At 39.9% G+C, this 27,900-nt stretch overlaps 2 protein-coding genes across 4 annotated transcripts in view; one reads left to right on the top strand and one right to left on the bottom strand.

Moving 5' to 3' along the window:
* The window catches only part of CCDC77 (coiled-coil domain containing 77), a 28,714-nt gene extending 25,862 nt beyond the window's left edge, over positions 1-2,852 (bottom strand). The window contains exons 1-2 of one of the 3 annotated variants that reach the window (XM_061418282.1): positions 2,733-2,850; positions 1,910-2,102 (exon numbers count right to left, since the gene is read on the bottom strand). The gene's annotated coding sequence lies outside the window, so the exon portion shown is untranslated. Of the gene's footprint in view, positions 1-1,909; positions 2,103-2,732 lie in introns of all 3 variants that reach the window. The other 2 variants (XR_009736666.1, XM_061418280.1) reach the window with 2 other exon arrangements.
* A 2,477-nt stretch (positions 2,853-5,329) lies between these two features.
* The window catches only part of KDM5A (lysine demethylase 5A), a 67,063-nt gene continuing 44,492 nt past the window's right edge, over positions 5,330-27,900 (top strand). The window contains exons 1-11 of the mRNA XM_061418279.1: positions 5,330-7,385; positions 9,843-9,920; positions 10,897-11,019; positions 16,673-16,843; positions 18,789-18,923; positions 19,627-19,732; positions 20,898-20,989; positions 21,595-21,753; positions 22,855-22,974; positions 23,690-23,848; positions 27,051-27,232. Of these exons, the coding sequence (XP_061274263.1) occupies positions 7,221-7,385; positions 9,843-9,920; positions 10,897-11,019; positions 16,673-16,843; positions 18,789-18,923; positions 19,627-19,732; positions 20,898-20,989; positions 21,595-21,753; positions 22,855-22,974; positions 23,690-23,848; positions 27,051-27,232 (1,490 nt within the window). The 5' untranslated portion in view covers positions 5,330-7,220. The remainder of the gene's footprint in view (positions 7,386-9,842; positions 9,921-10,896; positions 11,020-16,672; positions 16,844-18,788; positions 18,924-19,626; positions 19,733-20,897; positions 20,990-21,594; positions 21,754-22,854; positions 22,975-23,689; positions 23,849-27,050; positions 27,233-27,900) is intronic.

Raw genomic sequence — 27,900 nt, 5'->3', positions numbered from 1 at the left:
CCTCATTTCCCTCCCTCCTCACTGGCCACTGATCTTCAGTCACTTCTAGTTCTCAGCTCATCCTTACTGCCTTGGTGACCTCATGCAGCCTTGTGGCTTTAAATACCAGGAACACACCAGCAGTTCTCAAATGCAGCCTCCAGTCCTGAGCGCCCTCAAAAGACTCATGCACTTCTGCCTGAGCAGGTCTACTCAAGCTTAACATGCCCCACACTGAGCCCCCCAACACAGACCTCCCACCACCAAACCTGCCCTCTCAGGAGGTATGATCCACATTCCAAACAATTCATTCATTTCAACATACAGCTCAATGAGCTTAGTAGAGTCACAGACACGTGCAACCATCACCATCAGCAGCTTTAGAACATCTTCAGCACTTCAAGAAGAAACCCAGGTAACCTCCGGCTCTCCCCTACATTCCACTCCACTGCAGCCCTAAGCAAGCACCAATCTACTTCCGCTCCACAGAGGTTCCTGTTCTGGACTTGCATGCCCGTGGAATCATATGGTATGTAGTCTTTCTGACTGACTTCTTTTATTTCACCTGATGTTTTTAAGGCTCTTCTATGTTGCAGCACTCCATTCCTGTCTATGTATCTGGATGGCATCTGAAATGCCACTGTCCTCAAATCAGTGAAGAGTAAGTGGAACTTTCTAAGAACTTCTAACAACCTGCAACCTCTCACCTCCCTCTCTTCCTTCCTCCTTCCTGACCTAGTGTACACCTACAAAAAGTTGTCTACACTTATGTCTCATTTAGCTTTATAACCTCACTTCTGCTACTACATCTGCACTGAAGTTGCCCTTCTTCATCAGCAGACATCCACATTCATAAGTCCAACTGTTCTTTTGCTTCCATCCTTCTCCATTCAACAAGTGCCTTGATTGCGTGCCTGACAACGTTAACCTCTTTTAAAATATTGTTTTGTGGTTGAGAGCACAGGCTCTGAAATCAAGCAGCCTTGGGTTTGAGCCAAAGTTCTGTCCCCAGTTAGCTGTGTGGCCTTGAGGAAGTTTTTACTTAACCTCTTTAAACTTCAGTTACTCATTAGAAAATGGGGATAATGATAGCATATATGTCACAGGCTGGTGTAAGGATTAAAGGAATAAAAGAGCAGAGCACATGTCCAGCATATTTAAGCACTCAATAAATGCAGACAATTACTATTTTCACTGAAAATTTTATTCCCTTGGTTCAAAAGGTTTTGTGTTCAACTCTCTTTACTACTTCCTCTCTCCATTTCTTTGGGAACATTATTCCCACTTCTTTTTGATGATTACCTATATCATCTAAAACACGACCTGGAAAAGAATAACTTACAATGACTTCTAGAATGAATAAATGAGATCTTTCAATCTCCTGACTTGAATTTCCAATTATGTAACATATTTTCATCTATATGTGTCCCATTGGAGCTTGAAATGTTTAACTTAAAAAAAAGAAAAAATCAGAATGAAACAGCTCAATCCTGGGTCATGAACCCAGAAGTGTGGTCATAACTGACCAATGAAACTCCTTAATATTAAAAAAAAAAAAAAAAATCATTCAAGCCATGTATTTTTTAACATCTTAAAGCTAATGCCTCCCAAACCAAATACATCATCTTTGTCACCCAAACATGCTCCTTCTGACTTTACTATTTCAGTTACCAATTCAACATCTTTCAAGTAACCTGGATTTGAAAGTTTAATCATTTCACTACTCCTTCTCGTGACCCTCTTCTGACAACGACAGGTGTTATTTAGGGATCCTCCATGTCTTCTTACCTAACCTACTACAATGACTTAACTGTTCTACTCAACCCCTCACCCGACTAAGTTAAGATTCATCGGTGTTTCTCATAGTCTAATGCTCTAAATCAAACTCTGCCTAAGCCTCACGGCTTTTAAATGTACGGCCCAAACCTACCTCTCCTGCCTTGTTTTCCTCCACTCCCCTAATGTACTCCGGCGTCCATGTCTTTGTTCAGGAGCTTCCCTTCAGCTGGTCCATAGTTCCCTCCACTCATAATCTCACTCAATGAAATCCAATCTGCACACGATAAACTCAAGTGCCACCTCCTCCATCTCTTCCCTGAGTCACTCCATCCAAAACGAACTAGCTGCAGAGGAAGCGCATTTGTCATTCTCTAAGAGGGGACGGAACAGAGTTCTCTGGGGCTCCCACCTCTCCCACGACCGTGTGTTCTACCTGCAGATGGGAGCATCGTCCTGTCTCCTCAAAGAACTTGGCCCTTCCCTTGTTTATAACACAAATTACAGTGTTTCAGCCAGCTTCTACCCATTCCTATGATATCTTTATAAGGTTTACATTTTCCATAGCTTGTCTACTTACAACTAAAATCTGTTTGGCACTTGGACATTTATTACTTTAACCCCACAACTCTGTGAAGGATCTCATCCCTCAACTTCACAAATGAGGAACGTGAGGCTGAGCCCGGCGGGGACAATGAGGGAACCCCAGGAGCTTACATTCCGTACTCCTTTCTCCATTTCGTCCTGTTTTGATCCCCCGGAGACCAGAGCCCCCATCCTCCCGTACCGCCTATCCTCCCCGTAAAGATGCTAACTGTCCGTTACGGCCCGGGCCTCCCGACGAGCCCTCTCAGGCTCCCACCCCTTCCCTCCGCACTGCTCACACAGTTAGTACCCCCGCCCCGGGCACAGTCCCTCTCTTCTTTCCCAGACCCCTTCTCTGACCTCCCACTCCAGGAACCCGGAACTCTACTCACCCTGCCTGGAGCTGCAGACGCCAAGAGCCCAACAGAAAAACACTCAAACCGAGGGGCGGCGCGGCGGGCGCGAGCCCGACCAATCGCCCACTGGCTTACACAGCCTCTGGATTGCGCACCATTAGGAAAGCTGTTCATACAAAGGCCCGCCCCTTCCCGCCCTCCCTCGCGTTCCTTGCCCCGCAGAGGTTACTGGGAAATATAGTTTCACCTCTGCACACAGCACTCCTGGTGAAGGAGGTACCGGGTTGTGGTGTTTGGGGTCAGTCGTGCTAGACCTGGCGCAGTTTAGGTCTCCCAGTTTAGGCTTGTTTTCATGAATGCAGTAAATAATCACAGGATTATTATGAGTTGTGATATACGAATTTATCTCTAAGGAGGTGAAGAGTCTAAGATATTATAGTTTCTCCTTCAATGATCTGGTGGCCTAGAGCCAAGACAGGACTTGCTGGATCAGTTTGTACAGTCAGAAGAATATGTATATGAAAGGGCTTTTTATCAGGTAGCAGGCACTACCTCCTTTTCCTAAGAGGTGTGAGAAACTTCCTTAAATCATATAGTTTGTTCAAAAGCCAATTGCGGTTTCATCTTTGCAGAAGAGCAAGAAGTAGGGGGAAAGGCACTTTAGTCTCAGGGCTACAGCTTTGGGGATGGGCTGGGACGGGGGACCCTTTACTGCAGTGCTTGCACCTTGATAAATGACTCCTCCAGCAACAGAATATAAAGAAACTATAAGGGAATAAAAATAACTGTGCATGCGGGGTTGTGGAAAATCATGAACAGTTAGAAACAAAAAGGCCAAAACCCAACTGCTGCTTGCACACAGAACCATTAATGTGGCAGACAGACCACATAAGCCACCCCTTTGGCCCAGAGGCAAGCCAGGGCACCGTTAACTTGTTTTCACTCCCTCCTGCTGCAGAATGAGACCCAATAAAGCCTTGCCTGAATTTCTTGCTGCTGCTGCTGCTAAGTCACTTCAGTCGTGTCCAACTCTGTGCGACCCCACAGAGGGCAGCCCACCCGGCTCCCCCGTTCCCAGGGATTCTCCAGGCAAGAACACCAGAGTGGGTTGCCATTTCCTTCTCCAGTGCATGAAAGTGAAAAGTGAAAGTGAAGTCGCTCAGTTGTGTCCAACTCTTAGTGACCCCATGGACTACAGCCCACCAGGCTCCTCCGTCCATGGGATTTTCCAGGCAAGAGTATTGGAGTGGGGTGTCATTGCCTTCTCCGCCTGAATTTCTTACCTGGCCTCAATTTATATTGATTAGAGTCCAAGGACCCTAGTTGGTAACACTACTGCTAAGGAAAAGCTGGGACTCTTCACTGGTCTGACACATAAGCATGTCTAAAAGGAATTTGCCATCTTCTAGATCTGCTTTTCCACCTCTTTTTTGATTTTCTGTTAGTTACAGTTAAGATTTTCCAGACATCTTAGCTCAGTATTTTTATCTCTCTTTTGGCACCTGGGGCTTCCCAGGTAGCTCAGCTGGTAAAGAATCCACCTGCAATGCAGGAGACCCCAGTTCCATTTCTGGGTGGGGAAGATCTGCTGAAGGGATAGGCTACCCATTCCAGTATTCTTGGGCTTCCCTTGTGGCTCAGCTGGTAAAGAATCTGCCTGCTAATGTGGGAGACCTGTGTTCCATCCCTGGGTTAGGAAGATCCCCTGGAGAAAGGAATACTCCAGTAACATACTCCAGAATACTCCAGAAGGGAAAGGCTACCCATTCCAGTATTCTAGTCTGGAGAATTCCATGGACTGTATAGGCCATGGGGTCACAAAGTTGGACACGACTGAGCGACTTTCACTTTGGCACCCGCATTAAAAAAAAAAAAATCATGGTGATCTTGTCATACTACTGGCTTTCAAATTTATATCTTACTATTTATTTCCATTCCATGTTGCATTATCTTTAGCTTGGACTATTTCCATAGATTTCTAACTGGCATTTTTGCCTAAAGATTTTCCCCCCACCTTTTACAATCTGTTCTATAAAAGGTTTTTTTTTTTTTTTAAGCATACTCTCGACAGGTCATACTGTTACCTACATGAGTTCCTGGACCCTTTAGTCAATAGAAATTGAAAAGGGTCCAGAAGAGAAATTTCAGCAAGGCTTTATTGGGGCTCACTCTCAAAGCCACCCCTGCCCACCCACCCAGCGGGTCCTTTAAATAGAGTGAGGGTAGGGGTGGTTGGGCCAGAGGGGTGGCTTGGGTGGTCGCCCAACTCCTTGGTGGTGCTGTGTCCAGGGATCATGGCAGTTGGGTTTTGGTCTTTATCTTATTCATAATTTGCCCCATCTGCTGCATGCACCAGTAATTTTTAGTCTCTTGTGGTTTCTTCCTCTTCTGTTGCCCAGGAGACTTGTCCAGGTGCAAACACTGCAGAAAAGAGACCCAGGGCCCAGACTGTCTCAGTACTCCTGCTCCTAACTTCTGGTGACTCCCCAGAGTAGAGGATGAAATCCATATAGTAACAGGGCATTTAAACTTTGCCATAATCTGACCCCACCTATCTCTATTACAATAAATAACCATTTTTTCCCTAAATGCAGCATGCACTTTGCAGCTTTGGCTCACACTTAAAAAAAAAAAAATCTGAATTCACCCTTTCCATGAACCCTCACCCATAAAATTCTTACCAAGGCCAATACAAATATCATCTCCTTAATTGGAAGTAACTCCTACCCTTTGATATTGAGGTAGCAAGTTGTCATTATATATAACACAGCTTCTATTCAGATGTCATCAGCCTTGAGCCCTTCTCTGGTCACCCTATCCCCACTTAACACCCTTTCACACTCTCCCTTCACTACTTTTTAAGGCTTATGGCCACTGAGAATAGTGTATTTATTTGCTAGTACTCATGATTTTGTTTCCCTCCACCGTCAGAATGTAAGTGCTCTGTGAGGGGGCATACTTTGCTTTGTTGTTCATTGTCCATAGATTGAGCATTTAGAAGATCGCCCCAAGCAGATGCTCAGTAACTTGCTGAATGCATGAACCCACGTGTAACATTTCTCTCCCCGCCCCCGCGCGTGGCCCCTACAGTTAAACAGTGCTCTGCTTCTTACATTCTAGCTATAGGTCAATGCGTTACCATCCATTCAAATGCCCCAGGGTCATTCTCAATCCATCCCTCTCTCGCAAACTCCACATCAGATTGTGCGTAGTGAGGGAGGAGGAGTTAAGGATTATTTCTAGATTTCTGGCTCAGGTCAAATGAGTAGATGAATGAAGTCATCCATGGAAACTGGAAATACTGAAAAAAAAAACCCAGTGGGGAACTACGAGTTCATGGTTTACCAGAGTGGAGTTGTCTGGTAGGTAGATAGATATATTGACTTGTAGCCTAGGAGAGGAATCCAGGCTGGAAGTACAGATTTGAGAGTCATAACTGGTAATTTAGTTCGTGGGGGAAGTTGAGATTGCTCGAGGAGCATGAGAACAAGCCCTGGGAAGTCAGTCTTCCTTCCAATAGAAACAAGAATTGTCCTTTCACGGTTTCTTCTTTAGTCCTTCCTGCGTCACTCTCCACAACTTGCAGGAAGTGGAGATGGACTCTTGCATAGAATGTTTGAAAAGCAGGGCCGGAACAGCTGGCGTAGCTGTTACAGAAAACTGAGAAAGGCTTACGGCGCATGGCTGCCAGAGAGCGATTGCTGTTGAGAAGCTGTGGGGGTTGTCAATGGTTGGAAAAGCAAAGTCAACAGCCATTGTTTCTCTGTGGACGAAAATCAATTCCTGGATGGTGGCGAGGGCCGGCCGGTGAGAGATGTGCTGGGATTGCTGAACCTGAAACTGTTGCCATGGAGATGGGGCGGATTAAAAGTGGCCGAGTGGGATGAGAAAGGGACAGTAACAATGAAAGGACCAAAAAAAAAAAACAGACGCTGGAAAGCGTAGTTATTTAGAAACAGGCGGACACGGAAGTTGAAAACAGGCAGCCGGGCGAAGATAGGCAGCTTGTGTTCCGGTCCGTACGTACACAAAGAAGGGCCCAGCTCAGCTTGCCGGAAGCAGAACCTCTGCCCCCGGCTCATTACGCGTCCTCCGCGCCGGAAGAGCGCCCCGTGAGGCCAGCCGCTCCCCTACCGCCCAGTAGGAGGGGCCGCGGGGCTCTGCCGCCGGGAGTTGTGGACAGCGCGGAACTTCGACACACAGGGAACTCAGAAGCGATCCGAGCTACCGGGAGAGGGAAGGGGAAGGAAGGTCGCTCAGGAGAGCGTCGTTGCGGAGGAATCTTGTTTTCTGGCGGCGGAGGGATTTGGCCGCACGCTGACTTCCGGCGAGCGTCGACCGGAGAGAGGGGAAAAAATCCTGAAGAAAACAATAACAAACGCCAGAGGAAGCGGGGTCGGTCTGCGAGTGTGGAGCGGGTCTCTCCCGAGAAGATGAGCTTCGGCCCCTGTCAGGGGACGTGAGCGCAACCGGCAGGGCCCCAGCCCAGCTCTTCTCCCCCGCCCCGCGGACCCCGGTACCGCCATGGCGGGCGTGGGGCCGGGGGGCTACGCGGCGGAGTTCGTGCCGCCCCCGGAGTGCCCGGTGTTTGAGCCCAGCTGGGAGGAGTTCACAGATCCGCTCAGCTTCATTGGCCGCATCCGGCCCATGGCGGAGAAAACCGGCATCTGCAAAATCCGACCTCCCAAGGTACCGGAGTCCCGACCGCCTCAGCGCGGCCTTCCGGTCCGCTGTGCTTTCATGTTCGCTCGCCCTGGTCTCTCGACACCTGGACGCTGTTTCTCTGTTTCCGTTTTGGTTTCTTTGGGGTTTTAATGTCGGCTGGTCCGAAGGCGAGAGAGGGATGTCCCCGGGGCCCCTCCGCCCAGAACTTGGGAACTGATACTCGCCTTCCCGTCTTGGGTTGTGGGCAAGGGTAACAAAGGCTTTCGGCCTTTCGTTGGCCTGTAAGGTGATGGAAGTGTTGTGACGCGACAGCCCGACCCGCGGGTGTGTGTGTGTATTGTACACTCGTTTCTGTACGATGGGAAAAGCTGTGGTTCCGACGGCTGCTGCTTTCTCCCAGCCCTGTTGACGCTTAATTGATTAAATGTTCGCCGGCCTCATCTTAGGCTAAGGTTTCTTTCCTAAGTGGTAATCTGAGCTCTTAAGCTCTTGGGGTGGTGTCACCAAACAAGAACCCCAGACTGATTACTGCTGCAATGAAAAAAGTCTTCCCCGGGGAAGAGAAGGCGCAGAAGGCGTAAAAATTCGGAGGTTTAGGAAGAATTGGTCCATAACGGAGGTGGAAGAAAACGTTGAAATCTTAAAAGATATAGACTCGCAACTGTTGGCAGATAGCTGGGTTTTGCCCATATGTTGGTTACGGTCCTCAGTCCTTCCGGTGAGGAAAGCTGATACTGTGCCTTGTTTTGTGGGGCTCAGTGCCCCAAGAGGTTGAGGATTTGGTCAAGGTCAGAAGGTTTTTTTTTTTTTTCCCTCTGCCCGTTAGGTCCAGTGCTTTCCAACTGGTGTTTCTGGTCCACTTGCCTCAGGGGCACCCGAATGTTTGTTAAAAGGCAGATCTCTAGGCCCCATTCCCAGTCTAGAACCACTTTCTGGATATGGAAGTTCTAGAATTTGCATTTCTAGCAAGTACTCTCAGTGCTCCTGAATGTCTATGCCCGAGTGCTTCTTAAAGTGATACCTTGCTTTTAGTTTTGTCTCCTAGTAATTAAAATTTTGCCCTTTTGCATGTTGTATTTTAAAAAGCTTCGGCTTTTTCTGCCACAGAAGCATACAGCGCAGTGAATAAAAAGAGGTTAGCTGAGAGGGAGGAGGAGGAGCAGCTAACATAGCACTTACAGATTTTTTTTGTTTAATAGCCTTTGAAGCCCTCCTAAGGTCTCATTTTACAGATGAGGCGAGTCTGGATAAGTTAAATAACTTATCAGATGTGTGATCTTGGGCAAAGTAAATTTTTCTATCTGGATCACTCAGTTTGATTCTAAAACCCAGACAAGCTACTTCTCTTGTGCTCAGTTTGGTTAAGATTGACCATCACTCGCAAGCAAAGGATTAACAAATAACTGCTGTGATGAATGATGGTATGTGTATTGCCATCCTCCCAGAACTTCACTTTTATGAAAAATTTATTTTCACTTAATCCTTTGTTTTTCTTGATTACCTCAAACCCTTAAGCACTGAAGCTTTTCTTGAACCATATGTTCATTTACTCTGTTGTCTTAATGAATTAGAAATTCTATTCAAGGTTCCTCTTGGTTAAAAAAAATTGACTACTTTTTGTTACTTAGAAAAAATTGAAATAATATACCTTTGTGTCACATTATTATTACTGAAAATAAATGTTTACTAGCAGAATTTAATTTCAGTATTGGTGGATTTCTTTAGTTTCCAAGATAATTTAAGATAATTTTTTATCTTATTTATATAAGATAATTTTTTAAAAACTTCTTTTCACATTTTAAAGTAGATTTAGTATTATTTAGACCAAGTCAAACTTTGGTCTCTAGAACTCTACTTGAAATGTGCTATCTCATTTCAGTTATACCACGTCTCCAATCTGGAAATTGTCCTTGTTTTGTGGGTTTGCTTACTTTTTTTTTTAATTTTCATTTTTTTAAAAAAATTTGGTTGCCCAGAAGCTGGGCTTTGAAGAGAACATTTATGTAACGTAGACTTTGAAGTGCTGTGTCACATTCCACATGAATGAAAAAACACATTGTCCATATTATATAAGTACTTTTAAAACGTTATCTTTTGGTCTTTAATTTTACTCTTTTCATTTATTTCAAATTCTATTTTGTTTTTAATTTGATAAACTCGGATGATTATTCGATGCTGTATTGAGATGAGCTGATTGCATTCCAGTTGAGTAATTGGGAAAAGCGTAATTGTGCAGTATAAATAATGAGAGTGGGAGATTTGAGGAGGAAATAGATAAGATAATTTTAGTATTACAATGTTAGAGGTAAGTAATCGGAGATAGTAATAAATTATCTAAAAAATGTTCTGCTTCTCACTAGTGAAGACTAGTAAGTTGGTGTGTTGTCATCATGATTTGTGGCAACTCATCCCATAAATTAAGAGAATGAATTCCTTGCTGATTAACCAATGTAGTGAAGAATTTTTTTTTCCCCTATTTAGGATTGGCAGCCTCCATTTGCATGTGAAGTCAAAAGCTTCCGTTTTACTCCCAGAGTCCAGCGCCTGAACGAGCTTGAGGTGAGTGATTTCTTCATGTCAGGACTTCAGGTGGAGACCTTTGAGAAACTCATGAACTGAGGCTCAGAGTTAATGTGAATCGTGACTGAATGGAAGGAAGCTTCTGATTTTTAAAAAAGTTGTTTATAACAGTTAAAGTTTTTTCTACTTAACTGGGATTATGGGGAACTATCTGCTTTCTTCGGTGCTTATTATTCTGCTAAACTTTTTTGTTGTTGTTAGTGTTGGAAGATTCTCTATCCTGTAGTCTTTTGGGAAATATTTTTAAAAACTATTCTATTAAAACCTAGTTTCAGAGGGGTTTTTCCCCCCCTCTGACAGAACTTTTCTAGGACTCGATTGATTCATTGAGATCTTTCTTTAAATACTCCTGATCTGTCTTAACTTTCCAGTTTGAAATTTGTTTAAATAGTTGTTCCTTTCGCTTGCTAGATTTTCAAAGGATGCTTCAATGTGGATAAAAACTGTTCTAGAATACAAAAGAGAGATCTTAAAGATCGTTAAGGCTTAATGTGTTATGCTGTTTGTTTTTTTCTATGATGCTCATAAAACATTGATTTTTTTTATTTTAATACCTATTGTTTTTCTTTAGTTTCTTATATTAAGATACTTGATGAAGAGTCTTAATGTCAGTGAGGTAGAGAGTTGGTGTCCCTGAAGTGTGCGTATTATCTACAGATGAAATGTCAGGCATAGAATGCTTAGAAACAGAATAATTTGATTTATTAAATTTTCTGATTAGCTTAAAGTTAACTTTTACAAAAAATTGCTTTGTTTAGATAAGAACTTTTCACATAAATTAACTTTTTTGACTTAGTAAAGTTTGCTTCTTTTTTTTTTAACTTATAAGGTTTACTTAAGCAGTGATGAAAAGTCTGAATTTCTTTTGAGAGATGAGTACCTTTGTTAAGTAAAACTCATTTTTTCAATCATAACTTAGTTCCTATTTTTGACTTTTCTATTTTGTTAATCTTAGGCGATGACCAGAGTGAGATTGGACTTCTTGGATCAACTAGCAAAATTTTGGGAACTTCAGGGATCTACTCTCAAGATCCCTGTGGTGGAGAGAAAAATCCTGGATCTGTATGCTTTGAGCAAGGTGAGGCTTGTAGTTGGTTAAGATACTAGAACAGAGGCTAGAAAATTTGTGAAATTAGAATTTCAGATATACTTGATGGAAAACATTGCTTTCTAGGTGGGATTTGATTGACCATAGAGGAGGGGCTACTGCTTATGAAGTACGTCTTAATTAGCAAATCTCTTGTGATAAGTTAAGTTTGATTGTCTTGGAGTTTATTGGAATTTCATCTTTAAGGTCTCATGGACATCTCTTCTTGCTAACCTTTGATAATGCTTATAAATCTGAGATTTAAAGCTGAAAGGCAGACATTTTTGATTTGTAGTTGTCTTGTAGTTTATAATACTTTTCTTCCTTAAATATCATAGTGAGATTGCTGCTTCTCACCACGTGAACATTTTCTTTTAAATTGAGGCTTGAGGTAAAGTGTGATGCACAAGTCCTAAATGTCCAGCTGGGTTGATCTTTCTAGAAGAGTGTATATATACTCGTGTCAGCACCACCCCGATCAAGACAGCGAGTGTTCACAGCACTCCTTTAGCTCCTTCCTCTCCCTCCCAGTCAGTACTTCTCCCCAAAGGTGACCATTGCCCTGCCCTCTGTCCCTGGGTGAATGTCTCATTAACAGGACATATTACTTTCTAGAAGAGGCACAGGCTGAAAACTGCACAGAAGACCGAGAGTTCTGATATTTTTAGGTTGTTCCGTATGCCCTTTACTTTGGGGAAAAAATCATCTTTGGCTCACAGCTTATGAACATCTCTTGAATTTGTGTTACGTTAGACATGATTTTAACACACTTTGATTCCCACTTTTTTAATGGGAAGCAGGTTTTCAGTCTGCTGAGTCTTCGTCAGTGTGATTGTTTCCTGTTTTGATTAAGTCACTTTGTCTTTCTCACTGGTTATTATTTTTGATCGTAAAAAGTGTTACTTGGAATGTCTATAATTCAGTGGAATTTTACATAAACAATTACAGTTTATAATCAGTGCAGCAAGGAACATTCTAGTCATTTTTAAAAGAAATTTTTGTTAAAGTAATACTTTTTAAAAATGCTTAGAGTAAAAACTAACATTCTCACTTTTCCATCTCTCCACTCCTGTTAGCGCTCCTTAGAGCTAACCACTTTCAGTTCTTTTAGCTGTTTCTGATTTTGATCTCCATATTTCCAAATAACATGATCATGCTGTTTCTTTATTGTTTTAGTTTTGAATATGCATACTGATTTTTTACTATTAGAGATGGGCAGTGGGTATAAAAATTAAATCCTTATGTACTTCAAGTGCCCTAAATTTTTTTTTTTTTAAATTATTGCTGTGACTGCATAAATTTACTTCTGCTTGTGCTTAATAGCATGCTATGATTGTTTCCTTGAACCAGTTTTTATTTTCCTTGGAGTTAATGGTCCCGTTGCCTTTTTTTATTTTGTAAGTTTTCTCTTTGAGTATCAAAGATTTATTTTCCTATCTTTCCAGAAGTATAAAATCTCAGTATGGTTTTATCCAGCAAAAAACCTGTCAGTTTTATTTCCTTCTTGGAGTTACTCCTCTAGAGTTCTCTTTGCTACTCCAATCCAGACTGGTGGTTTTTTTTTTAAGGTCTGCGGTCAGCTTAGAACTTTCACTATCATCATTCTGGGAATTCCATTTGCCTTTCTCCTTGTTCTAAGTCTTCCTTTTACTGGGTTTATTCCTATTTGGTGAAACATTTCTTCTGCTAGTTTTCTGCTAGTTTGATGGCAAGAAAGTAAACAAAATGTAAATTTTTTGCTTGTCTAGAAATGTTCTACTTTTAAACTTCATTGGTAGTTTGGTGGGTTTAGCAGTCTAAATTGTCAATCGTTTTACTTCAAAATTGTATTTTGAAAGCTGTACTCCATAATCTAGCTTCTAGTGGTGTTATTGAGAAGAATGATGCCATGTTAATTCTTGTTCCTTTGTATGTGACTTTTTCTAAGCTACAAGGTCTGATCTTTATTCTCAGTACTTTGAGAATTCAGTGATATGCACTGGTACGTGTTAATTTTCATTGCATATATTTATTGCACTTGATAATCTTTCTAATCTGAACTCCCATCCTTGAGTTTTTGTAACTTTTCTTGTGTTTAATTCTTCGCTAATTTCTTCCACTTATCTTTTTTCTCTTTTTAAACTGCCATTATTTGGATGTGAGACTGTTAGACTGATTGTCTAGTTTACTTATCTGTTTCTTTCCTAGGTTCGAGTCCCTTCTTTCAGACTCTGCTGAGAGTAGATCTCTAGTCTTCTGCTGGGATTGAAGAGGGATGGCTGCCTGGCTGTGCTGACTGGGGGAGGCCTGACTGCTTTTATATAGGCTTTTAGTCAACACTGTTCTTTTTAATTTTAAAGATACTGATGCTTCCATTTCTTAAGCCTTTCCAGGTTCTATGTTGCTGCTCTTTGGCTCTCTTCTATTGCTTGGGGCTTTTTTGTTTGTTGTTTCTGCTTGCTAGAGTGTCACTCAGACATCTCCTTTTCCCTCGGTCTTCTTGCCCTCTTGGGAGCATGCTTTTTTGTCCCTCAACTTTTTAGTGGAGCTTTGAGAGGGAGCTTTTAAGTTGAATACTGCTGCTGCTTTTTGTCTGTTAAAATTGTCCCCTGCTAACTGGACTTTGTTTTTCATTGGACTGAAATTTTGGCCTTGATTGACATTACTCTTTTGTTAAGTTTTATTAAAGGTTTGTATTCTTTGTGTTCAATTTAAGTGCTTGCCATGTATCTCTCTTTAGGGCATGGGGTCATGTGATGTTTTCTAATGACAGTGGTGTGATACCTTGCATGGCAAATGTTTGGAGTAAATGAAATTATGCATGCTAATCTCTGAATCTCTCAACTGTAGAAATGCAAGTATTAGGTTTTGTGTGCTTTTAAGTATTAGGCCTGCTTAGATTGTTGGAGTATTGCGAACATGAAGCCAGAGTCGTGGCTTTGATTTCTTTGTGAGTCAGTTCTGTCTTACTCTTGTCAACACCTTGATCATGCTGCTGTCAGAAGTCGGCAGACCTGGGTGAGAAGCATGACTGGATCCATGGAGCTCTATCGTTATTGATGGAAATTTAGCTGGAAGTGCTTAGAATACAGAGCAGATTGTTATGCAATGGTGGTAATTGTGTTGGGGAACACACGTTATTGAGAAGGCTTCTGTTTGCTCTCTGTACTGCTTCTCCCACTTGCTTCAGCCTCACTGGTTTCATTCTTGTTTCTCAGTGTGCAGGCTTCTCCCGTGGGCCTTGACTCTGGCTGTTTCTAGTGTATCAGCTTGGGTCACTGCTTTCCCCTCCTTCAGGTCTTTGCTCACCTCTTGCCTTCATGATGAGGCGTTTGTGACTGTTTAATGCTTCAGTTCACCCTCATTCTCCTACTGGGGAGGCTTTTAAACTACTCTAAGGTTTTTTCCACAGGCTTTGTCATTTCAAAATTGACATTTAGTCTCCCACTAGGATATAAGCTTCAGCAGGGCAGAGGTCTTTATTTTATTCACAGCTGTAGCTCCAGCACCTGCAACAGAGCTGACAGTGTAAAGACCCTGGGAGCTGTGAATAAAAGACCTTCTCATCACCCATTTGCTTCCAGACAGCCCTCTGGCCACACCACCCTTAGTGTGTCTTCCTCTACACTACAGAATTTGAGAAATCAAAGTTTTTTCTCTACTTAATTTTTCCCTGGTTGACTCTTATTAACATACAGAACTTCTCTGAGGGTATGATTTTAAAAAAAGCTAAAGAATTGGAGATGGGTTTTACTCTTGTGGACATGAACTTCTTCATTTCTTCCATACTTTCAGATACTTCACTAGAGAAGCATTTTGCCTGGGCTGTGGTTTCATCTTTGCTGTAATAAAGGGCTAAGCACGAGAGCAGAAAATGCATCCTTACTTATAGTCTGTATACCTCTCCTCCATCCCCAATTTGCCACCTCACACAGACATTTGTAATACAGCTCTTACTTTATCCTGGTGCTTTTCATGTTTTATTTCATTTGGCTTCACAGCAGCCTCATAATGAAGTAGAGGTACTGCTATTATTACTATTTTAATAATAGGTATCCGAGATGCAAATTATGTAACTTACCCAAGGTCATACAGCTGTTAGCAGAGCTGAGGTGTGAACTCAGGCAGTCTGGCTCCAGAGTCCATGCTCTTAGTCTTTGGAAAAAAATGGTAAAATGCACATGATTGACTATTTATAAGTGTACAATTTTATGGCATTATGTATTTTCAAAGTGTTGTACAGCCCATTGCTACTATCCATTTCCAGAACTTTCCCCACCCTTTTGCACCTGGTGAAACCTCTTTCTACAAATTTGCTTCTGTAGGGTTATCTCATTTAAATGGGATCACACAATATTCATCTTCTTGTGTTTGTATAGTGTTTTCAGAGTTCATCTATGTTGTCACATGTATCAGAGTTTCATTAATTTTTACGGCTGAATAATATTCCATGCATGTCTTTACCACATTTTGTTTGTCTGCTCAACTTTTGATGGGTATTTGGGTTGTTTCTACCTACTGTCTGTGTGTGAGTGATGCTCCTGTGAACACTGGTATGTGAGTACTGTTTCTTTTGGGTATACTGCTAGATATGTGTAATTGCTGGATCCTATGGTAATTGTTTTTCTCTTTTAGCTGTTTGGTGTCGTAGAATACGATAGTGTACACTCAAAGAGGAAAATTTTTTCAATTCAGATACCTTCATCACAGCCTTCTTTATTCTTTCATCAATGAAACTGAAAACTGCGTACATTTTAGAAGTGTGAGCTATGTACAATATCAGCTTCTGGAAGATGGAGGCCTTGGTACAGGTCTGTTCTGTACTGCTCCTGGTTTGATGTGAAAGTCACTCATTTGTGTCCGACTCTTTGTGACCCTGTGGACTATACAGTCCATGGAATTCTCCAGGCCAGAATGTTGGGATGTGTAGCCATTCCCTTCTCCAGGGGATCTTCCCAATCCAGGGATTAAAGCCAGGTCTCCCACATCAGGCGGATTCTTTACCTGCTGAGCTGCCATGGAAACCCTCATTTGATATGAGCATTCAGCAAAAATTGGCCAGTTTCTCCCATCACTTCCTACCTTAATACCTATGCTGTGCTATAGCTACTGCAGTTGAACTTTCTTTATCATTTCTTTATAATCTTTCTTGTAAAACTTCTCTCTTTTTTAAAAATGATGGCCTCTTTTTGAAAATATCATCTGAATCCACTGTTCGCTTGACAGTTTTTAAAAATTCTCTTAAGTTGCTTTATTTTCTAGTATCAGTATTAATGTTCATTTTGTATTATGTAATATTCTTATGACTGTACTTGGTCTGTTCTTAACTTTTATTTGTACTTTGAATTCCCTGTGGATATAGAGTACATACATGTGTTTAGAATTCCCATGGTGCATTATGTGAAATGTATAAATTCATTGAATGTTTTTGAATGCTTGGTTCATTGAAGGTAGGCACAATAACAAACAATAGTGTTTAAAACTTCCAAAATCATTGTCTCTCTTTCATATTTTAAATATCAGTGAGTTTCAACTTTGTCACATGTTTCTTGAAAGCAAATCTAAAATCGAGGCCCAAAATAATTTTTCCATTTAGCACACAAGATGTCGAGTCAAAATACATGAATCTTCCTCTTTCCCTAAATAATTTTTACTTTCTTTTCAGATTGTCGCCAGCAAAGGTGGTTTTGAAATGGTCACCAAAGAGAAGAAATGGTCTAAAGTGGGTAGCCGCTTGGGATATCTGCCAGGAAAAGGAACAGGATCCCTTTTGAAGTCACATTATGAAAGAATTCTCTACCCCTATGAGCTTTTCCAGTCAGGGGTCAGCCTTATGGTGAGATGCTTCACTTTTCTTAGGCGTGAATAAATCCAGTGTCTGCCAGATATAGAAACACACTTCAGACTGTTTATTCTAACAGGTTAGCTAGCAGTTGGTGTGGTTTCTCCAGGTGCCAAAATTTGGGGGAGCAAGTTTAAAAAATCACAACTGTTTTTGATGGTTTACAAGGTAAAGGCTAATGGGAGTGAAGAATGTCTTCTTACTTACATAAGATGTTTACACTTATGCAAGGCTTAAGCTTTTAAAAAAAATTTCTCCACTTGGATTCGCGTTTTTTTTTTTAACGGCTTGATTGAGGTAGAATTTACATACTACAGAATTCACCCATTGTAGGTACACAGTCAGTAAGCTGTGATAAATTATAAATTTATGCAGCTGTCATCACCATCCAGTTTTAGGACACTTCCATTTGCCCAGAAGATTTATTTGTGTTTGTTTATAGTTGGTTCTTGCTTCTACCCTCAAACCTGGACAACTCCTAATCTGCTTTCTGATTCTGTAGTTTTACCTTTTCTAGAAATTTCACATAGATGCACTCATACAGTGTGATTTTGTGTATGGTTTCTTTCACTGAGCCTAATGATTCTTAAGGTTTATCTGTATTTTAGTATCAGTACTTCATTCATTTTTATGGCTGAATAATATTCTGTTGTATGGTTATACCACATTTGTTTATTCATTTATCAGTTGATGGACATTTCGATGTTTCCAGTTTATGGCTATTATGAATGATGCTATGAATATTCATGTACTAGTCTTTGTGTGGACATATGTTTTCATTTCTCTTGGGTAGATACCTAGGAGTGGAATTGCTGGGTTATACGGTAAGTTTGTGTTTAACTTTTTAAGAAACTGCCAAACTGTTTTCCAAAGTGGCTGAACCATCTTGCATTCCCACCAGTAATGTAGAGGCTTCCAGTTTCTCCACATCTTTGCCAACACTTGGTATTGTCAGTTTTTTTGCTTACAGCCATTCTAGTGAGTGTGTAGTGGTATCTCATTGTGGTTTTAATTTTATTTCCCTAATGACTAATGGTGTTGTGCATCTTTTCATGTGCGTATTAGCCATTTGTATATCTTGATGAAGTGTCTGCTCAAATCTTTTTTTTATTGGATTGTTTGCCATCTTATACTTGTTATAAAATTTTGCTAAGTATTCTGGATATAAGTCCTTTATCAGATGTATGATTTCATATAAGTATTTTCTTCTAGTCTGTGGTTCGGTTTTCTGCCTCTTTTATGGATTGTGCTGTTATCATATCTAAGAAATCTTCTCTTAACCTAAGGCCAAAAGTCTGTTTTCATCTAGAAGTTTTATAGTTTTAGTTTTTATGTTTAGGTCTGTGACCCATTTTGGATTATTTTTTGTGATAGTCTTAGGTAAAGCTAAAAGTTTGTTTTGGGGGCATTGAGGTATAGGAATATCTGATAGTTCAGCAGCATTTCTTTAAAAAATGGCCTTTTTCCCATTTACCTTGCCCAGGTGATTTGCCTTACCAAGGTGATTAACCTTGGCACCTTTGTTGAAAATCAGTTGACTATAAATATATAGGTTTATTCCTAGTCCATTTTGTTCTTTGATCTGTATGTTTCATCCTAACAACAATACTGTGCTATCTTGACTACCATAGCTTTATAGTAAGTTTAGATATTTGGTAGTAGTATAAGTCCTCCAGCTTGGTTCTTTTTTCAAATTTTCCAAAATTTTTGCACTTCCACATAAATTTTAGAATCTACTCCATTTCTATGGCAAAAGCCTGCTAGGATTTTGATAGGGATTGCCTTGAATCTATAGATCAATTTGGCGGGAAAATTGTCATCTGGTTTCATGTGTTAATAGTTTTAGGGATATATTAGAAATTTATTATTTTTCTCCTGATTCTCAAATCTGATTTCTTATCACTGAATCTGCCCTCTTCCTGTGCTCTCAATTCTTTAGGGTGTACAAATGCCTAATTTAGACCTTAAGGAAAAAGTGGAGCCTGAGGTTCTTAGCACTGACATCCAAACTTCGCCAGAACCGGGAACAAGAATGAACATTCTGCCGAAGAGAACAAGACGCGTCAAGTGTCAGGTATCAGTTTCTGTGGGCCATTTTGACAGGACTTTTACCTCATTGACTGTGCAGAACACATGCCTGGTTTGGGGAGGTCATTCACGTACTGTTCTTTAAAGCTTGAAAGACATATTTTTTAATTTACTTTTGAGATGAATATTCAAGGAGGAAATTGTAAAATTTGATTTAGAGAGTTTTTTGTTAATATTAAATAACTTTGACAGAGATGGCAAATCGGAGTGATTCTGGATACTGGGCCAATTTCATAGACATGCTGATGATTTCTAGTACATTTTATTTTCATGGTTACTGTGAGAAGAGTAGGAAGGAGAGATTTTATTTTTCACACATCCTTCCTTTAAAAACCAGAATATAATTTTCTTGTGTCTGAATCATTCCAGTGTAATTTCTATGGTGTTCTTGTGACCTAGAATAATTTTAAAGCCTAATGAAAGCATCAGAAAAAAAATGCCCATAATTTATTTTTGTCTGCTCTTCGCCCACTTTCATATTCCCATTTCTTTGTGGTCCTTCAAGTTGCGTTTTGTTTTTGTTTTGGGGGGAATCTTAGTTCCTGGATCAGGGATAAGGCAGCAAGCCGATTTAGAGAGAATTAAAAATTTTGTTTATTTTTAACTGGCTCTTGAAACTTTTCTTATGTAAGAAAGTAAATTAATGCATCACAAAATTATACTAATGTGACTTTTATTTATTTTTTTAGTCAGAATCTGGAGAAGTGAATAGAAATACGGAACTGAAGAAACTTCGGATTTTTGGGGCTGGGCCTAAGGTTGTGGGCTTGGCAATGGGAGTAAAAGAAAAGGAAGGTAAATCTGTTATTTGGTCACGGAAAGTATTAAGGTGTAGTGGTATGGTTATAACAGATGCAGGTTGTGCTTGAATCGTAGTCTGCTGTGGGGTTTTCTAAGGATTATATTGTAGACTTGCAGCATGATTCCCAGACAAATCACCTTTTTAATGGCAGATAATCTTAAGGTGTAAGAAGCCTTAGTATGTTAAATTTTTATATTATTTTGGGAGAAAATTTCCTCCTCCATTTCCTCCTTCCACTTGACACAGAAATTATTGTTTCTAAAGGCCAATTTATAAGAGAATGGCAAAATTAATGATTCTTACCTGGTGATCTAAAGCTAGCTGTTTTTAATTTTGAAAAGAAATAGAGGAGTCTCTCTGACCTTTAGAATCAGAACATACTAGGGAGAGCTAATTATTTAGATTCTCATTATAATATTTTTCTGTAATTGCCTTGATGTATATTATAACACTTCATTTAAGTAATCTATTTGAAAAATGGCTGGTGCTCCCAGCTTAGCATGTTAGAATTAGCATGTGAGTAAAATTGCTAATGCAGAGATAAGTACATGTCAGTTTTAAAAGACTCAATTTGACGAAGATTGTGTTGGATGTGTTTTTACTGTATAAGAATTTAATGAAATACTGTAATCACAAGTCATACTGATTTTTGTGCATTTTCTGATATGACTTAAGTCATGATTCCAATTCTGAACTGAACTCTGGTTGATCAGATAATATTGTTCTATCACCAAATATTCAGTGTGATCAGACTTACTTGATATATTACATTGTTTATTATTACTCTTTTAAAAATTAAGCACCTTATCTTTTTTATGTTTGTAATTGTATTGGCTGGCTGTGATCTTAATGCTAGTCTCAAATTAGTTCCTGATAAGTTCTCCATGTGGGCAATACAGAATTAGTACTTAAACTCTCTGCAGCTCAATTGCCTGGACTAGAATCCCAAATCTGCTGCTGACTCACTGTGTGAGTTTGGGCAGGTTACCTAACTTCTCTGTTCTTCAGATTCTTTATCTTCACTGGGGGATAATAGTTTATCTGCCTCATAGTGTTGTGAGATTTTAATTAATTTAAATAATTTAAAATAGTGTCTGGTCCATGGTAAGCTCTCAACATTAGTTTTTACTATTATTATATAATTATTTTTATTTCAAGATGAGGTCTCCCGAAGACGAAAAGTTACCAACAGGTCAGACGCATTTAACATGCAAATGAGACAACGGAAAGGAACTCTCTCTGTTAACTTTGTAAGTGTTCTGAGATGTGTTAGGAGGGAAAGGATTTATTTTTATTTTAGTTATGCTTTTTTACCTTGCTGTGTCTGGTGTGTCGTTTAGTTAGTTCATTTAGTCCGAAGACTTAGTGCATCTGAAGCTTCAGCTTTGGTGTATATCACATTAACCTTGCTTTGTGGTATACACACAGAGGGTTCCTGAGTCATATACCTAGTGAATGAGTGAGTGAGAGGATGACTCTGTCAACCCTTAGCTGAATTAGACAATACTCTGTCCTGAGCCCTCTACCAGTGAAGAGCATTTGTGTGTAGGAAAAGTGACATGGTATATTTTTTTTATAGAAATTGACATTCAAGTACCCTAGATTTGTAGTGGTCGTTTACTCCGATACCTTGATACACTTTTATTAACTTGCTTGTAGCAGCTCTGAGGAAATTCAGGAAGTTTTATGCAAAGCTGTTTATATACCGTTATTTAAAATAAGTATTCAGGACTTATGTTTATTTTTTAGTGTACAGTATTTTGTTTCAATTAAGGCATTCCTGGTAAAGATTTAATACTGCTTTTTAATAAACTTATTAATAAACTTTCATGTTACTTTATTTTGTTGTTAACAGGTTGATCTGTATGTTTGTATGTTTTGTGGTCGGGGAAACAATGAAGATAAGCTGCTGCTGTGTGACGGGTGTGATGACAGCTACCATACGTTCTGTTTAATTCCCCCACTGCCTGACGTGCCCAAGGGCGACTGGAGGTGTCCTAAGTGTGTGGCCGAGGTACACACCCAATCTTATCTTTTAAAGGGAACAAAAACATACATATGGGTGTACAGTCAACACTTCCCATGAAGCTGCTTCTCCTCTGTCTTTGTTTTTCAGAACTTGAAATTGCTAGGCTTTTTAAAAGAGTGATAGTGACTGGAAATGTAACAGTTCTGTTTTTTATTTTATTTTATTTTTCAGTTCTGTTTTTTAAAGTGTCTTTTTCTCACTGGTTTGGTAACTCTGTTTATTGCTGCAGATGAATGAGACTTTTGCTAGACTATTCATATTCCAGGAAAACAGTAAAAGTGGAGGAAATCCGTAGGTTATTTGTTCTTTATTTAATTAAAAAAAAAAGTAAAAATCTGATATGAAGCTCTAGAACTTAGGATCTATGCATCCAGTTTTCATGCTGCCACATAAACTGGTGGTATCTGTTAACTTGTTTAAATTTTGGCTTGATTGTACTAAATTTGTTATTGAAAGATTATAGTAATGTCACTCTCATGAAATGCCTGGTGTGTTTATTTTAACAAAATATGATAGAATGTTGAAAGAGTTGGCTGGGTGTATTTAGATACATTGAAAGCATATGTTTATGATCTTTTAATTATTTTTTATTATTTTCAACATTAAGCAATTCAGAAGCAGTTCTATTCTAAGTCTTTGTGTTAAGAAATTGGTCGTGATGATTGGTAGTAGAAAAAAAAACCATTCTTCTTTCTGGGTGTCCTAGCAACCCGGTGACTGTCCCTTTCTCCATTACCTTTCCTCCCTCCCTGAATGTTTGTTTTTTCCACCAAGGATGATAGACATCTCTGGGCTTGATTCCAGGTTGGTAGCCCTCCAGGTGTGTGTCTTAATGCCAGAGCTTAATGCCAGCTCCAAGCCTGAAGCTGTCTCATGACCACCTTCCTCTGGAAGGCATGAAAATGCAATTGAGGTTTCAGAACATTATTTCCTGGTTCCACACTGAAAGTAATTAATACGTGTTTTGTGGTCTAGAGTTGACTGGATTTGTTTCACCTTGGAAAATGATCAAAGAAGGTCATACCTGAGAGCCTTATACTTTCTTCAGTTTAAGTAAGTTAATCTTAGATATTTTTTTCTTCCCAGGAATGTAATAAACCTAGAGAAGCTTTTGGATTTGAACAAGCCGTACGAGAGTATACACTTCAGAGCTTTGGAGAGATGGCAGATAATTTTAAGTCTGACTATTTCAATATGCCGGTCCATGTGAGTATTTAGGTCACTTTGGGGAAGTATGAAAGATTTATCTGAGTCCAAAGCTTTTGTTTTGCTTTTTAAAAGCTTCCATTATTTTGTGAAAAACAGAATTGGCGTGAAAAAGACGATAGAACATCGGATCTGAGGATCAGGGGCCCAGGGTCTGCTTCTGTTCCTTCAGCTTTCTTGGGGCAGTGTGCACTCTCCTGTTGAGAAATTGACTTTGGTCTTTCCCTTGTTTGTGGACCCTCTGAGCACAGTCCTTTTCACACAAGCGTGGAAGATGTGGCAGTTGCTGCTTTTATTTGGCTATTTGTACTGTGAGGTTTGCTGCTTTTCCTGGGGCTTCTTGGGCTTTAAAAAATTTCCGTCAAAATAATTTTCTAAAGCTATTAAAATTCAGCCTTGATTTTTGTATTTCCTTTTTCTTCATTGTGTCCTGGGTCATCTTTATCCTTCTTAGTTGGAAAGCAGCTTGCAGAAGAAAGCAGTTCAAGTTCATTGTGGTTTTTTTTTTTTGTTTTCATTATGTTTTTCATCTAAGTCGTCTTCAGCTTTTCCCCATCCTCAATCAGAAAAGCCAAGACGGCAGTCTTTTCAACTCTGAGAACTGAGAAGGTTTCTTTTTTTTCATGGGTTTTGTTCAGTTGACCTGCGTGTTATGTTATAATGGGTTATGATTGTAGTGAGTTTGTAATCTGTCATCTCTCTTTTCCATGTGTAGATGGTCCCCACAGAACTGGTAGAAAAGGAATTCTGGCGGCTGGTGAGCAGCATTGAAGAAGACGTTATTGTAGAGTATGGAGCTGACATCTCCTCAAAAGACTTTGGGAGTGGATTTCCTGTGAAGGATGGCCGCAGAAAGATGCTGCCGGAAGAAGAGGTGCAGAGCATGTAGTAATATCCATACTTCTTACCTCTGGCCAACCCAGCCTTTGCTAGTAGAAAATGGCCTTTCTTTAATCTTAGGGACCACATCCGTTTAAAACACTAAATATGTAGAATTTGGACATTACAAATAATCTTCCGTTTTGAAAACAATAAATTCAGAGTAACTTTAAAAATCATTTAACTTTTCATTTTAAAACCAGTTTAATTAATTTAAAACTTCAGTCACTCAGTCGTGTCTGACTCTTTGTGACCCCATGAAACTTAACTCCAGTTAAAAGATTTTGCGTAGCTCTCTCTGTTTGGAAATGTAGAAAATGACTTTAGAAAAAAATACTACATTTCACTGGTAGGTCCACAATTACGTTTCCTTCAAAATCTGGGCAGATAGGTTTTCAAATATGCATTTAAATTGTAACAGATGATCTTTATGTGTAAAGCTAAAGTAAGATGATCATTTATTTCTTTTTCTCTTACTTTGGTCTTTGTCACTTTCTTTTCCTTTATATTTGGCAATAGTTGAGAATTCTATTTCCTGTTTTCTTACACGTGGTAAGAAAAAAAAAAAGGTACATAGTGGAGAAGGATACGTAGTTTAAAATACGGCCCCTCTAGGTCTCTTGTTACCATTGGCATGGTGTATCTCTTTCCATTGTTTTACCTTGAAGCTGTTTGTATTTTGGAATCTGGCCTGTGTCTCTATAGGCAGCATATGTTTGAATCTTTCTTTTTAAAAATCTAGTGTGAAGGTTGACTTTAATTGGAGTGTTCAGTACATTTAAACTTAATGTGGTTGATTTATATCTGCCGTCTTGCTGCTTTCTCTGTCTCCTGCATTTTTGCTCCTCTCTCTCTTATTGCCTTCTTTTGGTGTTCAAGAGGTATTCATCATACCATTTTAATTGGCCTGAAATTTTTTCGGGGGAGATACATATTTTGAGTTATTTAGTGGTTCCCTAAGAATTACAGTATATAGCTTTAAAAAAAAAAACAGCTTCATCAACAGTGTCTGTCTTTAACTGATCACATTCTACTTCATTTCAATATTGACTTCTGGTAAATTAGAAACTTGGAAACTTTTTTCATTTGCTTTTCTCTTTTGTGTATTGTGTGTTGTATCTGCATATTGTATAATACACCAACACGGCAGTATAGTATTGCTTTAAACCATCTTATGGTCTTTAAAACAATTCAGAAGAAAGACTTTTACAGTCTTTTACGTCATTACGCATATATACCCTTTCTGGTACCCTTTCTCTCATTCCTGTGGGTCCAGGATACTTTTTATTTGAGCCTCCTGGACTGTTTCTATTTGTAGTGCAGGTCTGCTAGCAATGAATTCTTGTCTTTGCTTATGTGAGAATGTCTGTATTTAGCCTTGTAGTTTCTTAAGACTAAATACTTCTCAATTTTTTTGCCTTTGATTGTGTTCTAGTTTCTTGACATGGTTGTTCTGATAATCTTGTTCAGTTCTATCCTTGTTTTCTGTGGAGGGAACTGCCCAACCTCCCTACATCACCATTTCCAAAAGTTCTTCACGATTAGAAGTCTCCTTCCTACCCAGGTCTCTAGTTAGACAGAGGACCCTGTTTCATCTTCTCTTGTATCCTTCCCTATGTAGTATGTCTCTGTGAGCAGGTAAGCATCATGCCTACAGTCATGTTCTAAAACAGGAATGGGAATGTGCATGCTCACACCGTTCCAACCCTGGCTTCCCTTGTTTGAGTCCCATCTTGCCCTGACCAGTCCGTTGTAACTCCTTACAGTATCACCGACCCAGTTTATTCATGGTACTGTCTCACTCTTTATCATGCCAACTGTCCAGTCAGAAATATCTAACTACTTAATATGTGCTGAATAGGGTTTTCGTTTTTTGTTTTGTTTTATGATCAAAAGCTGTGTCTTTTGGCTGTCTTCTTATTTTAGCCTTATTATTGATTTTTTCCCTCCTGTCATAGTAGAGCACAGGTTAAGATAATCGCATTAGGAAAATGTTCATAGATTCTCTCATTCACAGATTCTCTCTTCAGCTTTGTCACTGGTTATTTAACCTCTTTACTTTGAGGGTTTTAATCTCTGTATTATAGAAACTTTCACATGATTAAAAGTTAACATCATAATGAATTTCTCTCCCTTCCTCCCTGGCATCCAGGTTCAACCATTACCAGCCTTCTAATAGAAGGCAGTCAGATTCTCTTGTTTCTGCATTCAGACTTCTGCAGTATCACATCACATATCCTGGAAAACTCAACTACACTCTTGCAAGAATGACAGTGAAAAAGGCAGATAGCATCTTAGAGCTGTTATGAAAGTAGTTCGATTTTGTGGGTCTCCTGGATTCCTTATACTCCACTTGGGTTCCTTAGGCCCCTTTTGAGAACTGCTTGCCACAAGGATGATAGCATTTTAAGTCTCTGCCACATACGGCTTCAGAAGTGGGTGTTTGTAACTCATGTCCAGAGCTTATATCCAGTTAGAAACCTGAAAACTCAGCACCTTTCCTTTTTCATTGTGGCTGTGCTTTTTTTTTTTTTTTTGGAAATTGCAATTTCTTTTTTCTCTTGAACTCATTTGTGAAACAAAAAAATTTGTCGTTGTTGTTAATGGATGTGTTTGTAGTGTGATTGCCCAGGATTCTTGCCTGTAAAATCCCATGGACAAAGGAGCCTGGTGGGCTACAGTCCACAGAGTCACAAAGAGTTGGACATTACTGAGCACATAGTTGGGGTTGGGGGTGCTGACTTTCTGCACCATCCTGGTCTTCACCGTTGGCCACAGATTCAGGATCCTATTCCTTTTTGTCCTCACAGTATCTTGGCACCACAAATATATTGATAAACATTTTGGTAAGTTATGCTACCAGGGATAAAGTAGATATACAATACCAACCTATTAAAATGAATCTCACAGTATTTTACTGGTAAGCTGTGGGGGTGGGTGGGGAGTAATAATAAGCCTTATATGCGTAGAGTAATCCAGAGATAGCTTAAATAACTAAAGGGAAATGTAAATATCACTTAGGAGATAGGATTAAATATTTAGGAATATGAGTTCCACGTAGGGAGCAAGGAGCACAGATTCTGGATTAGATGATTGTGACTTAACACAATTTTTACTTTTGTTTTTAAAGACTCTCTTGAGATACCTGTTGGGCTCTTGTCATTTCTGCTCTCATTTACACTGTTTTCCTTCTGTAGGAATATGCGCTTTCTGGTTGGAACTTGAATAACATGCCTGTGCTAGAGCAGTCTGTTCTTGCACATATCAACGTGGACATCTCTGGCATGAAGGTGCCGTGGCTCTATGTGGGGATGTGCTTCTCCTCCTTTTGCTGGCACATTGAAGATCACTGGAGTTATTCCATCAACTACCTGCACTGGTACGCACAGTTTTTGTTAACAACATGCACACTTGGTGACCTTTCTAAAGGTGTGATAAAATTAGGTGATGGGGAGAACTGACTTTAAAGTGTGTCCTACCCAAAGTAGGATAAGGTACTGGGTAGGGGTCTCAGGGTACAGCGTCTCTGACACTTCCACTCTTAACGTGTGCAGCCGAGCCCCAGGTTTTAGACCAGGTGATTCTTAGTATTCAGTGTACAGGAAACATTTCTTTGATTTAACTTTTGATATGTAAGGCAGGATATTTAAAGTTTATATAGTCAAGATCTGACTAACCTTCAGTATTTGAAATTAAATGCCTGTGTTACATGTGTATTAGTTAAGGTTTTTTGTTGGTTTTTGTTTTTATTTGACCCACAGCTTTTATTTACTTACCCAGTTCCATGTTCAGTATTCCGATCTTAACCAAATAGTATTTTTCTTTCCATTTGAAAGATACTGCTCAGGTCAGCGGAGAAGGCAGTGGCACCCCACTCCAGTACTCTTGCCTGGAAAATCCCATGGACGGAGGAGCCTGGTGGGCTGCAGTCCATGGGGTTGCTAGGAGTCGGACACGACTGAGCGACTTCACTTTCACTTTTCACTTTCATGCACTGGAGAAGGAAATGGCAACCCACTCCAGTGTTCTTGCCTGGAGAATCCCAGG

Source organism: Bos javanicus, chromosome 5, assembly GCF_032452875.1.
Source record: "Bos javanicus breed banteng chromosome 5, ARS-OSU_banteng_1.0, whole genome shotgun sequence".
Taxonomy (NCBI): Eukaryota; Metazoa; Chordata; class Mammalia; order Artiodactyla; family Bovidae; genus Bos; species Bos javanicus.
Note: the sequence above shows the minus strand (reverse complement) of the source record. Positions and strands in the feature narration are given on the sequence as shown.